Source organism: Tubulanus polymorphus, chromosome 5 (assembly GCF_964204645.1).
Source record: "Tubulanus polymorphus chromosome 5, tnTubPoly1.2, whole genome shotgun sequence".
NCBI classification, from domain to species: Eukaryota; Metazoa; Nemertea; class Palaeonemertea; order Tubulaniformes; family Tubulanidae; genus Tubulanus; species Tubulanus polymorphus.
The window spans coordinates 14,684,313-14,698,200 of NC_134029.1; the positions used below are offsets into that span (position 1 = coordinate 14,684,313).

At 37.9% G+C, this 13,888-nt stretch overlaps 1 protein-coding gene across 1 annotated transcript in view; it reads left to right on the forward strand.

Moving 5' to 3' along the window:
• The window catches only part of LOC141906265 (dmX-like protein 2), a 344,303-nt gene that overhangs the window by 84,716 nt on the left and 245,699 nt on the right, over positions 1 to 13,888 (forward strand). The window contains exons 8-10 of the mRNA XM_074795507.1: positions 1,804 to 1,933; positions 2,012 to 2,197; positions 12,590 to 12,765. Of these exons, the coding sequence (XP_074651608.1) occupies positions 1,804 to 1,933; positions 2,012 to 2,197; positions 12,590 to 12,765 (492 nt within the window). The remainder of the gene's footprint in view (positions 1 to 1,803; positions 1,934 to 2,011; positions 2,198 to 12,589; positions 12,766 to 13,888) is intronic.

Genomic DNA, 13,888 nt, shown 5'->3' on the forward strand with positions numbered 1-13,888 from the left:
AGGCACCATAAATACATTAATAATAATGATAATAATAATCTGTTAAACCGATTGTCAGGTTTTCTACCGTGTAGTGCATCAAGTTGCCTAGGGCAGGGAGCATTTTCCTGGGCTTCCCCAAAACATTAGTTTTAGATTGGTAATGTCCAGGATATGACAGGATATGACACTCATGAGAGAACTGAATTTTCAGTCCCTCCTACGTAGGGAATGTCTGACTTGCCATGTGTTCCGGCGTTCATGGATTGCAATCTAGTCCCTGGAGATATCGGCCTCATAATATTTTTCTCGTCGTCAAGGCTCACGTTAATATATTCCTTCTAGATGAATGGATTCGGTTCTAAACTCCCGCAGCAGATCCAGAATTCGCTGTTCCAGGTCCTGCTTGGGTCACACTACCCTGCTTTTCCGATTGGTGCGCCCCAAGGAACAATATCAGAACATTGAAGGGTCCCTTAGGCTTTCTGAAAGCCCTGGTCGCGGACTTTTTTCTTTACGGGCACTCGTGGACGAGCAGCCAAGGTTAAGGCAAGTGGTTGAGGACGATGGTAGAGGCACATTCTCTCGCCCTAGCCCTTTCGTATGGTGCTTACTTGAGCCCACAGAGTGGCCATGTGATTTAAGGCTTTCGTCTCCAGTTCGCGTATGTCTCGCCTTGTGAGACATCCTCCGGGCATAAGACCCAAAGGTTTATGAGGTACACCTCTCCTGCAACGGGATATGCTGGGAGGTATAGCAGGCTCTGCCCCCCCCCCCCCGGCCAATTGGGTGACATCGATCGCCTTGATGTGGGCATGATGTTTGACCTTCCAGGGTAGACAGCTCTCTCAGCTAAAATTTGTATTTCTGAGGGATACTTATGTGGGGTACAGGATATTCCCGCCCTCCTTCCCCACTCGGCTCTTTGCGCAGAGTTTCAGAACAAATTGGGTCATGTGGCTCGTGGCAGCTCCTCCGTACAGGACGGGGTACTCCAAAAAATGTTTAGTGGTATAGTTCCCAAACTAAGGTAACTTCTAAAATACGTAAGTATCCCTCAGAAATACAAATTTTACTCAGGAAAATTATGATATTCATTTTGTGTATTCATTTGAAAATTACCAACATCTATTAGAGTTCCAGCTGAGATGAATAGTTAAGTATCTATTTAATAAAATCCATACAACCTCAGTATATCTCGATCCCCTTGGACTGAAAAAGTACCTTTGGGCTAAGAAGTCCCCAGCTTTTGTGAAATTTTTAGTTGTGACTACCTGATTTGCATTAACAATAATGACAATTTTTGACTCTTCTTTAAACATTGCCTCCAATATCTCTATATAGGTTAAGTACTTATTTGAAGCAAGAGCTTTAGCTAATGTATAGTAGCTTCATCAGGTAAATGAGTAGTCAATGGAAAAGCAAAAGTATTTATAGGCAGAGTGACAGTCAACTAAAAAGTTCTATATGGTACTACTCATCTCATTGTTTGTTCTACACCCGGTTAACATGGCTTGTCTACAAATCTTTCAATATCTCTGTAACTAAGCAGGCAAAAATGACAAATGAAGTTTTTATACTTGTGTTTTGAGGGCAACCTATTATTCATTCAATCAATTATTCTTACAAACTCAGTGAACAGTAAAGTATACCTGGTAATGCTATTTATGAAGTATGCAATATGTTTGTTACCTGTCTTCAATATTTTGTCCCATTACTGTTTGCTCAAAACAGGGAGAAATACATGGTGCAGCCACATCCTAGTTTCTTCCACATTTTGCCCACCGGTATGTATAACAACCACGGTTGTCTTTTCAATTTTAGCTCTGTCATCAAAGGTAGCCAGCACTAATACGCCGAGAAATGATTCTATGTCTCATGGATTCATATATATTGCACATCCAAGGGCCGTTTCAGGATTCACATGGAGAAAAACAAGCAAATATATGCCAAAGTAAGATGTTGAACGTTTAACCTTTCCATTTTGAATTGAACCATTTCGTTCATACCATTTCTTTCATTTTTGTTCCAGTGGTTCAGTGGCAAACATGCTTATGACATCTTGTAATGATGGAATCTGTAGAATTTGGTGTGAAACTATTGTTCCTGATGATGGCCTTATTGACTTGTATCGCTTGGATGTTGCTAGTGTCCAGCATCCAAAATATCACACTATCCGTTACAGAGATAGGTTCCTTCAGCGACTGAAATATGTGAAGTAAGTAAGCAATGATCTTTGTCTCATATTTTGATAGATTTTCAAACACTTTTGAAATGCGTTGTAGCACTGTTGTAAATGTGGAGGTTTGTCAAGATTCGAAAACCTTTTGTGAAATAGTTGTTTCCCAAAGGGCAAAAAGTATTAACTTTAGAAAGCCTGGTGGAGCACCATTGAATAACAAAAGTCTTGATGTATAATAATACAAAAAGAAAATATAAAAGAAAATATAGCTGCAAAGCAGTGATAACGGGTTTTCTGCACAGTCTTAGAATCCTGTTCAACGGTGGATTTCAACAAAGCATTTGATAAGGCTCAACATCAGCCATTGCTAAACAGGCTATTAGGAAACCGTATCAATGATAGGTCGCCCAAATGGCTCAGCAGTTATCTCTGAACGGAAACTTGTAACCGAAATCAACGGAACGCCTCATCTTGGAATTAGACGGTCTAACTAGTGGAGTCACGCAAGGTAGTATCCTAAGTCGTCTTCTGTTTAATGTCCTGACAAATGACATACACAGTAATCCAAAATATACCAGACCGAGTAAATTTCCAAAACGACCTTAACACACTGTTCGGCCAAAAAACTTTTCCGACAAAACCACGGGTGACAAAACCAAAATTATGAATTGTCGCGGGTGACAAAACCAAAATATTGAATTGTCACGGGCGAAAAAACAAAAATAATGAATTGTCGCGGGCGATGAAACCAAAATAATGAATTGTCGCAGACGACAAAAACAAAATATTGAATTGTTGCGTGCGACAAAACCAAAATAATGAATTGTCGTGGGCGACAAAACCAAACTAGGGGTCCAGGGACACCATGCTCACTTAAGAAGTGGTTTCAAATGCGCAACAATCTAACAATTTCAATACATAACGCCCTCTAGTGACCATATACAAAAACCAATGACCTTGAAACCCACCACAATCATAGAACATGTGAGCAGTTATGATTTTGTAATCGATTGTGATAACAAAATATGCCTCGTTACCAATTTAATATGGAAATACTAAGTTATTCTACTATTCAACGCCCCCCGGTGACCATATGCAAAACCCAATGACCTTAAAACTCACCCCAATCGTAGTACATGTCATGAAATACAACTTTGCAATTGATCATAGTAACAAAATATGCCTAGGTACCAATCTAATAAGGAAATGCTAAGCCATTCTACTATTCAACGCCCCTTGGTGACTATATGGAATAACTTATGTCCTTAAAAACTCACCACAATCATAGACGATGTCATGAACTACAACTTTGCAATTGATCATGGTAACAAAATATGCCTTGGTACAAATATAGCAATACTAAGTTATTGTATTATTCAACGCCCCCTGATGGCCACATACAAAAACCAATGACCTTGAAACTCACCAAAATCATAGAACACGTTATGGGCTACAACTTTCCAATTGAATATAGTAACACAATATGCTTAGGTATCAATTTAATGTGGAAAAACTTTTTCCCACCTACGAATGAGTACTGATGACACCAAGATGGCCGCCAATTGCGTCATAATTGGCTGATCAAAGATACCTGTCCCAGGTATAAAACATCCCTCTCTAAAGAATACCCATCAGCAATTGCAATGAGAAATGGCAAACCAGTAGGAAGCTACGGGACCTAGAATTCTGGCCAAAATTGACATTTTTGGGCACTAAAAAGGTCATAGGACGGCCATCTTGAGTCAGATCGACCCAATTTTCTTATGCTGATGGGCCTTTGGTAGATTCAAATATAAACGAAAGATCAAGGTAATTGATCAAAGCGTCTTCAAAATTTCCCACGAAAACTTCGAAAATGTTTAAAAATTGCTGATTTTGGCAAACAACAATGGCTGCCAGTCGGCCATCTTGAATCTGACAGGGCCAGTTTTTGGGCTGACGATGTGTCTAGGGTAGATACATGTATAAACCAAATATCAAGACATTTCCTTGAAGCGTCTTCAAAACTTCCCAAAATAACTGGATTCCGTCTATGGACGGACAGACGGACGAAAAGTGAACGCAATAGCCCGCTGGGACTAAAGTCCCAAGTGGGCTAAAAATAATTGTCGTGGGCGACAAAACCAAAATATTGAATTGTCGCGGGCGAAAAAAAAACAAACTAATGAATTGTCGCGGGCGACAAAACCAAACTAATGAATTGTCGGGGGCGATAAAACCAAACTAATGAATTGTCGCGGGCGATAAAACAAAAATATTGAATCGTCGCGGGCGATAAAACCAAAATAATGAATCGTCGCGGGCGTCAAAATCAAAATAATGAATTGTCGCGGGTGACAAAACCAAAATAATGAATTGTCGCGGGCGATAAAACCAAAATAATGAATGGTCTCGGGCGACAAAACCAAAATAATGAATTGTCGCGGGCGATAAAACCAAAATAATGAATTGTCGCCGGCGATAAAACCAACATATTGAATTGTCACGGGCGATAAAACAAAATTAATGAATTAGCGCGGGCTACAAAACCAAAATATTGAATTGTCGCGGGCGACTAAACCAAAATATTGAATTGTTGCGGGCGACAAAACCAAAAAAAGAATTGTCGGGGCGACAAAACAAAAATAATGAATTGTCGCGGGCTATAAATCAAAATTAATGAATTGTCGCGGGCGATAAAACCAAAATAATGAATTGTCGCGGGCGACAAAACCAAAATGGTGAATTGTCGCGGGCGACAAAACCAAAATGGTTAATTGTCGCGGGCGACAAAACCAAAATCGTGAATTGTCGCGGGCGACAAAACCAAAATGGTGAATTGTCGCAAGCGACAAAACTAAAATAATGATTTGTCGCGGGCGATAAAACCGTAATAATGAATTGTCGCGGGCGATAAAACCAAAATAATGAATTGTCTCAGGCGACAAAACAAAAATAATGAATAATCGCGGGCGATAAAACAAAAATATTGAATTGTCGCAGGCGATAAAACCAAAAAAGAAAATTGTCGCGGGCGACAAAAACAAAATATAAAACCAAAATAATGAATTGTCGCGGGCGACAAAACCAAAATAATGAATTGTCGGTGGCGATAAAACCAAACTAATGAATTGTCGCGGGCGATAAATCCAAACTAATGAATTGTCGCGGGCGATAAAACCAAAATAATGAATTGTCTCGGGCGACAAAAACAAGATATTGAATCGTCGCGGGCGACAAAATCAAAATAATGAATTGTCGCTGGCGACAAAACCAAAATAATGAATTGACGCGGGCGATAAAACCAAAATAATGAATGGTCTCGGGCGACAAAACCAAAATAATGAATTGTCGCGGGCGATAAAAACAAAATATTGAATTGTCCCGGGCGATAAAACCAAATTAATGAATTATCGCGGGCGATAAAACCAAAATATTGAATTGTCGCGGGCGATAAACCCAAAATAATGAATTGTCGCGGGCGACAAAACCAACATATTGAATTGTCGCGGAATGTCGCGGGCGATAAAAACAAAATATTGAATTGTCCCAGGCGATAAAACCAAATTGATGAATTATCACGGGCGATAAAACCAAAATAATGAATTGTCGCGGGCGACAAAACCAAAATATTGAATTTTCGCGGAATGATGCAATCGTGAGTTGAAATAATACCTGAACAAATGGATGCACAGACATTTACTTTATATATCTACTTGAACAATCGAGCCTACTCAGTAATATACTCAGTTTTTACGAAATCTGGAGTTTTTGTTTCAGAGAAATTTGAGTATCAGTATCCGATGCTATATACTAACGTTAACGTTAGTTATCATCGCTCCGTCATGCTAAGTTATACATTTCATGTCAACCAGTATCTAAAGGCAGCTGTACAGTGTGTACACACTATATCTGAATACGAGGCTGGAATAACAGGCTCACTTCACGTAGGTTCATGATGAGGAGAAACTCGCAGCTGATCCCCGGAACGACGATGGAGTAACACACGTCGAATCGTCGATGTTTACGGCTCGACAGTGCTTTTAAAATCTAAAGTAGTAAATTTCCAGTGTATCGGTAATATGATTTGATGAGGAAAATGGGCTATTGTTAAAATCACTGTTTGAAGACCGTGACTGAATGTGAAGTCTGCGGCAATAAATTAGTTCATTTATACTTGAATTGATAATCGAAGTGACAGTCGGCCTGCGGGTTGATTTCGGGATGACGACTCGAAAAACATGTCGCCCCATTGAATGGGGCTAAATTTTCGATGTTTACGGCCCGACAGCGCTTTTGTAACGATGATTCGTGAAAAAACACGCGGGCTATTTGTAGATCTCAGTGAGCTGAACGACATTATATGGATTGTATATGAAACAGCGGTAAGGTAACAAAGCCTATGTTCTTTTGGTAAAAATAGTGTGGAAGAAAATAATAATAATAATTATCACGCGGATATCAATAGGGTTTTCTGTGAAATAACAGAAAACCCTAAATATAGCTGCATAGCAGCGATAACGGGTTTCTGCCTAACTGGTTCATATGTCGCACTGGGAAGCGTACGAAGATTTCACCAAAATGGCCATAACATATCACTATTGCCAAGAAGCACCCAACCTGGGTCAACATTATGCTGGATATGTGGATATTAGGAGTCCGTTTTTCAAAGCATCGAAGCAATACAGACCTTAACTGCCTTCACAGAATTTGATCATGAGTCTAGGATTTTCTAAATTTCTGAAGAATGCTTTCTCTGGTTTTGAGATCAATTCAAATTCAATCTTGAATACATGAAAATTAGTCAAATAAATTTTCATTTTATTGAAAGGAATTCTACTGAACACAGATTTTGAAATGAATGATGTTTTGATTTATCAAGGCAAAAAAATACAGCAAAATCAACTGACGATCAACAAGGTGAAGTTTTCATTTACATGTATCTTCGGATAATTCGTGTACCCCTGACGATACAAGCATTTTGGCTACACCATTTGAAACATCAACGCTTGATCTACTAGCACCAATTAGTCAGCCACATTTGACTCTCATGCCATCTGAACTCTTTCCACCTGTAATTAAGCGATCAAATGTAAGAATTACTAAATGATAGATATCTTAGGAGACCAGTGTAAACCGTGCGTTTGTCGTGAAAAATCTATTATTACTGTCTCGCAGAGCATAGACACCGCTAAGCCATGTGGCATTGGTATTTTAAGGGCTATTTAGTTTACTCCAAAACAAGTCTATGATAAATTTTTAAGAGCTTCATATCAAAGGTATGTCACAGGACTCTTGACGCCCATGAATTATCATCCCATAATAACAATGAATGCATGTGCATAAGCACGACTGATTACTAATCCCAATTTTGTAAACAGAGCATTAGAAAAAATAAACTATTACACAAAATGTCAAGTACTTACAGTCGAGCTTAAGTTACGACTTTGACTGACAAGAGTGACATAAAAGCTTGATCTGAAATGTACACTTGCACACTATGGTTTAAATATATTCCCACCAGCTGCAAGAATCCGCAAAGGAATTGAAGACCAGTTCATTCCACAATTAATAGCTGGAAAGAAAGTAATCGAAATAAATAGTCGTATACATGAGGGTAAACTTACTAACTACTTAGGCTTTCCACTGGCTCTATACACTACATTAAGGGCCTAAATCTATTCTAGGCGTATCCCCCAAAAAAGCTAGGCATTAAATAGGTAGCCAACAGCCGTGTACATTGCACCACCCCGTGGAAAGGTGACCTTAACTGCATTTAGACCAAGAAATCATGTCTAACATTCCCTGGTTAATCGATTCTCACCTTAAATTCCATAAACTCTGCTGTCGTTGTCATCGATCCGAGTCGTCGAGTGAACGCGGAAGTAAAATTCCATATGAAAATCCCTACCATTTCAGTCCATATTACGTTGATTTGAGCCAGAAATTTTCAGGAAATATAGCCAACGTAAATTGATTTACTAATAGAATTAATTAATTAATTTTAGGGATCATAGTTCATTAAAGTCCTAAAACTCGCCATAAATTTGCGATAAATTTCAGCTGAAAATGATTTCATCCATCCACCATGTTGGCTGTATATTTCTCGCAGTAAATGACGGATCCGGACTAATTGTAAGTCTGAATCCGTGATTTACGGTTGAGTTTGACGCTCGAGGTCGTCCGGTAATTTGTAGGCTTTTTGGGATGTACTTTTATCAATGTATGACAATGCTTTGCGTTATTCTTGTCCCTGTATAGGCCCGGTAATTACACGGGATTAATTTATAATAAATTACTATATGCAAATTCGAAATGGTCAGGCACTGAGTTATATTTCTGACAGAAATGAAAATTACGTTTATAAGCTATTAGTGGTTGAATCTGAGAGGAGTTACATTTTATGAAAACATTTTGGCTGGAAAGTTGAAAATTTATAATAATGATAATAATCCACAGAATTACAAGAGGGTTTCTGCGAAAGCTGCAGAAACCCTAAATAGAGCTGCAAGCAGCGATAACGGGTTTCTGCCTTTCTGATAGAACGTCGTACAGGGATGCGAACTTTTTAAGTTATCAAGTAAATTAATTGGGAAATCAGACTGTGCTATTTTTCCAACTCATGCGTGCCCTTAATTATTGGCTAATCGGTTTAATGAGTTTTATCTCACTAAGATTGTCAACATCCGTAACCAACTCAGAGAGTTGTCCTCTGTTAACGATAACCATCTCAGTAATGATGTCCAGTTTTGTGGCACTAGTCTATCGTGCTTTAATCTTTTAACTTGTGATGATGTTCGGAAACTCATAATGTCATCCGCATCTGCATCCTGTAATCTAGATCCTCTGCCTACGTGGTTGCTAAAAGAATGTATAGATGTTTTGTTACCTTGTGTTACTCGTATAATTAATGTATCTCTTGAAACTGGTGTTGTACCATCTATTTTTAAGATGGCCAAAGTCTGTCCACTTTTAAAGAAACCTAGTTTGAACGAAGAGGTCCTTAAGAATAACTGTCCTGTTTCCAACTTACCTTTCCTATCTAAAGTACTGGAAAAAGCTCTTGCATCTCAGTTAGATAATCACCTTACTCAACATGATTTAGGCGATAAGTTTCAATCTGCATATAAACCCTTACACTCTACAGAGACTGCTCTCTTAAAGATTCATTCTGATATTACAGTAGCCCTAGATGATGGCAATGTAGTCTTACTTTTAATGCTTGACATGTCGTCAGCATTTGATACAATTGATCGTAATGTACTTTTAGATAGGTTGAATTTTTCTTATGGTATTTCTGATATTGCGCTGTCTTGGCTACGGTCGTGCCTCTCAGATAGAACCCAGCGTGTATTAGTTAACGATCATCCATCTATTGAGAAAGTGGTTGAATTTGGCGTTCCTCAAGGTTGTGTGCTAGGACCTAAATTATTTAGTTTATACACAGGCCTGATTGGAGATATTTTTAAAAACATGACTTGATGTATTATTTATATGCTGACGACTCACAGGACTATGTTGTTGTGAAGCCTAAGCTTGAAAACATTGATTTTGGTATTGTGAAACTTCAGGAGTGCTTACGTGATTTAAAACCATGGCTTGTTAGCAATGGCCTTATGCACAATGATGATAAAACTGAATTTTCTGTGTTTTGTCCTCCGACACTGACCAATCTTTGCAAAGATCTGTCATTACAGGTAGGAGCTTGTAGTGTCAATGTTTCTGATAACATTCGAAATCTAGGCGTAATTTTTGACCGGAACCTTACAATGGAAAAGCATGTTCTAAACATTTCTTAAACCTGTCATTTTCATTTAAGAAATATTGTAGAATTAGGAGATTTTTAACAGAGGATGCTTGTAGAGCCCTAGTCCAGGCAACTGTTATATCTAGGCTAGATTATGCTAACTCTCTTTTATATGATATTCGTTCTGATCTGCTATGTAAATTACAGAGAGTTCAAAATGCTGCTGCCAGAATTATTTCAATGGAAAGTAAAAGGAACCATATTACTCCCTTTCTAGCCAAACTTCACTGGCTTCCAGTTCATTTTAGAATTGAGTATAAAATTTTGTTGTATGTATATAAAGCTTTGAATGACAGGGCACCGGAGTATATAAAATCAATGATATCTGTCTATGTTCCAGCACGTAGTTTACGGTTATCTAATCAATTTTTACTTGATGTACCTCGTTTTAGAACTAAGCGCTATGGTTTACGTTCTTTTACTTGCTCTGCACCAGTTTTATGGAATGCTTTACCTATCCACATCAGATCTGCCAAATCACTACAATGTTTTAAAACTCATCTTAAAACTGAACTTTTCACCGGACATTTTTACTAAATTCTTCATGTGCATGTTTTAAATGTTTTGTAAGATGTTTTTTTAGCTTAATGATTTTATTTGTAATGCTTTTTAGTGCCATTTTTGGACTAAGGCGCTAAATAAATATTGTATAATAATAATAATAATGATAATGAGGCGAGCAAAAATTTCACCCGAAATCAGTTCGTAATATTCCATTATTAGATGGGTTGCGTCATCAGATAAACCCATCTATGGCATCGTCGTGATGTCTGTCTGTCTGTCTGTCTGTATGTCTGTGGATGTTTCTTAATGACATGATTTAAGCTGTTTGTGCGGACCGATTTTTAGCCCACTTGGGACTTTAGTCCCAGCGGGCTATTGCGTTCACTTTTCGTCCGTCCGTCCGTCCGTCCGTCCGTCCGTCGTAGACCAGTTATTTTGGGAAGTTTTGAAGCCCATCAGCCTCAAAAAAATTGGGTCAATTGGCCTCAAGATGACCGTCCTATGACCTTTTTTAGTGCCCAAAAATGTCAATTTTGGACCGAATTCTGAGTCCTGTAGCTCGCTACTGGTTTGCCATTTCTCAATGCAATTTGTGATGGGTATTCTTTGAAAAGGGATGTTTTATACCTGAGACAGGTATTTTTGATCAGCTAATCGGTGGCCATCTTGGTGTCATCAGTATTTATTCGTAGGTGGGAAAAAGTTTTTCCACATTATATTGATCCCTAAGGGTGATTATCACGATTTAAGCTGTTTGTGCGGACCGATTTTTAGCCCACTTGGGACTTTAGGGACTTGATATGTGACATCATATGAATTTTAGGCCATCCCAAAATAATGGTCTGTTTGCCGTAACCCGACCAACCCGACTTCAGAGGTTCCGAGTGAAAACTTTTTTCTGGGATTCATTGAAATCAATTTTATTTTTGATAAAAACGGCCGACCGACTATGAGCTACGTATGTTTGAATTCTAGTGTGCATTGTGTGAAAACATGCCTTGACATGTAGCCTAGTTTAAATTTCCAGGAAACTGGCAGTGTTCCAATAAGCTGCCATTCATTCTAATTGTGACTATAGTGACTGAATAGCTGGCAACGTAAAAGCACGCACATATTCAATGTACTGTTTCATTTTTAAGACAGAGATGACGCTCTGGACGAAGTTATAATTTTAAAATAATTCTTGAAATCTACGCTATTAGACAAATTTCCTGTGTGCAACGTAGATGATTTTTTGCGATATTGTTTCCATGTAAAAAAGCCCAGAGGTGAAAAATTTGTTTTTTTTTGCCCAAAAATTTTGCAAAAAAAAAAACAAATGGACCGCAAACAAATGTTTATCTTTGGTCTTATTTGACTACAAAATAATTCTTTAAGAAAGATAGAATACAATATAAACTTGTGGAACTTTGAAGTCATGAATAAAAAAGATTTTTAAAGCAATGCCCTTACTCCAAACAACCTCTAGCTTTCAAGGTAAACCACACTTTGCCCAAGGGCAATTTATTGGGAGGAATATTTTTATTTGCACTACAGAAAATATCATTGACAATTGTGCAAAGTCCGGGAAAAATAGCATTTTCTCAAATCGGATGGATGATCTTGATATGCTAATTAGCCATGTGCTCAAACTGCAAATTCAATCAAATTTTACTGTGCAAAAAATTTCAAAACCAATTCAATTTTACTTAATTGAACAAGGTAAATCAGCAAATCAAAGTCAATTTTGTTTTATTGAACAAATTTTAGAAAATTCAATTCTATTCCACATTCAAATCAATAAGACCAAGGAAAAAGATTTATCTGAGGTATTTGTTCCTGCCAGCTCCTGTCGCTGTCTGTGCTGTGTATAATTAATTACCTTTGTATTATAATTATCTTGTCACTTTGTAATTTGAAATTGTTCGTAATTAGCTTCGTCCTATTCTATATAAATATCAGTATGATATGAAAATTCAATCACTTGCACTATGCCTGAAGAGGGGATAATGTAATTCCCGAAAACGTTCGCTATAATAAATATATATTACTCATTAGAAAATGAGATAAGTACTTTTTTGCTTCTATGGATTTTAAATTATCTTGACTCTCTACCTAAGATCTACCTATAATATCGTAAGAACATTTTCTTTTTTCAGGCAGAGTATCGATAATAGGCATCGACGTCAAAGTGGTCAAAGCTCTGTATCTTTAGTACCCCCTCAACTACCTAGCATGTATAGTCTCCATGATCTTCATCGGTGTTCAGTGAATGCTAATCGTTTGTCTCCGCCTCTACACTTTCATTTAGCTGCAAGCATTAATCCTGAAACTGGTAAGTGTTTCGGCGTAGGGAAACAGTTAATGTATGAATTGCAATTCTTGCTGAATCGTCTGTATTCACTGTGTTCAAATAGATCATTTCTCCAGTCAAGGAGACCTCTAATTTAACCTTTACGCACCTAATGAGTTTGGAATAGCCTGAAATTCTTAATGAATCTTTTAAAAACTTAGTGCAAAGATTGGATCATAGGCCATCAAATATTGCTGCAAGGGTGGCTATCTTGAATTTCTGATACAGTATGATACACTCTTCAGTTCTTGACAGGTTTCCTTAAAAGTTACAACTTTCCTTAAAAGTTTGTGTCAGGGTTCGGGCAGACATGACCTCCATTCTAAATAGGGATGGATGTCTCACATGCCCAAATCACACTGCAAGTTTCTTGAAAATCCATCGACAATAGGCCGTATCATGTGAAAGAAGATAATAGAGATTGCCAACCTGGTGGCCAATGAGCTCTCATTAAGAGATGTCATTTGAAAGGCTGAATCCAAAAACATGTCTATCGCACTTTTGAGCCCAAACGTCTACTTTTACTTAGTAGCCACTTGAGAACAATAAGCAATTAACGATATCGGCTACTTTTCCAGTAGTATACATTTCAAAACAGTCACTCTGAAATAGTATTCCTTTCAATTCGGTTGGTTTTTCATAGTGGCTGTTTCGAAGAGTCTACTATTGAAAAGTGACCATTTGAAAACATCTGGTTTTGATAGTGCACACAGCAGTAGAGGTGACTGTAAAACCACCCGCCTGTTAACAGTGACTTTGTGATAGTAACTCCTACCATAACGGCTACTTTCAAAACATATCGTTTCTAAAAGTCAACTATTGAAAAGTGACCATTTTGAGATGGCAAGGTAATTTCATGTTTAAAATAGCAGCATCTGTAAAAGATTTGCAGTGATACGTGACAGGTTCAAAGGTACTGTTAAAGGGGTCATGAAGAGGTTTTGAAAAAAATTTTAAATCTAATTTTCTTTGTATAATACATGCGCCGTATGCATCTATAGTAGTCTCGTGAAAAATGTTTTAAATATCTTTATCCAAACTCGAGAAAAGCCCGTAGCAACGGCCCTAGCAACAGGATGCTCGCGTTTGCGCGGTGATGTTGATG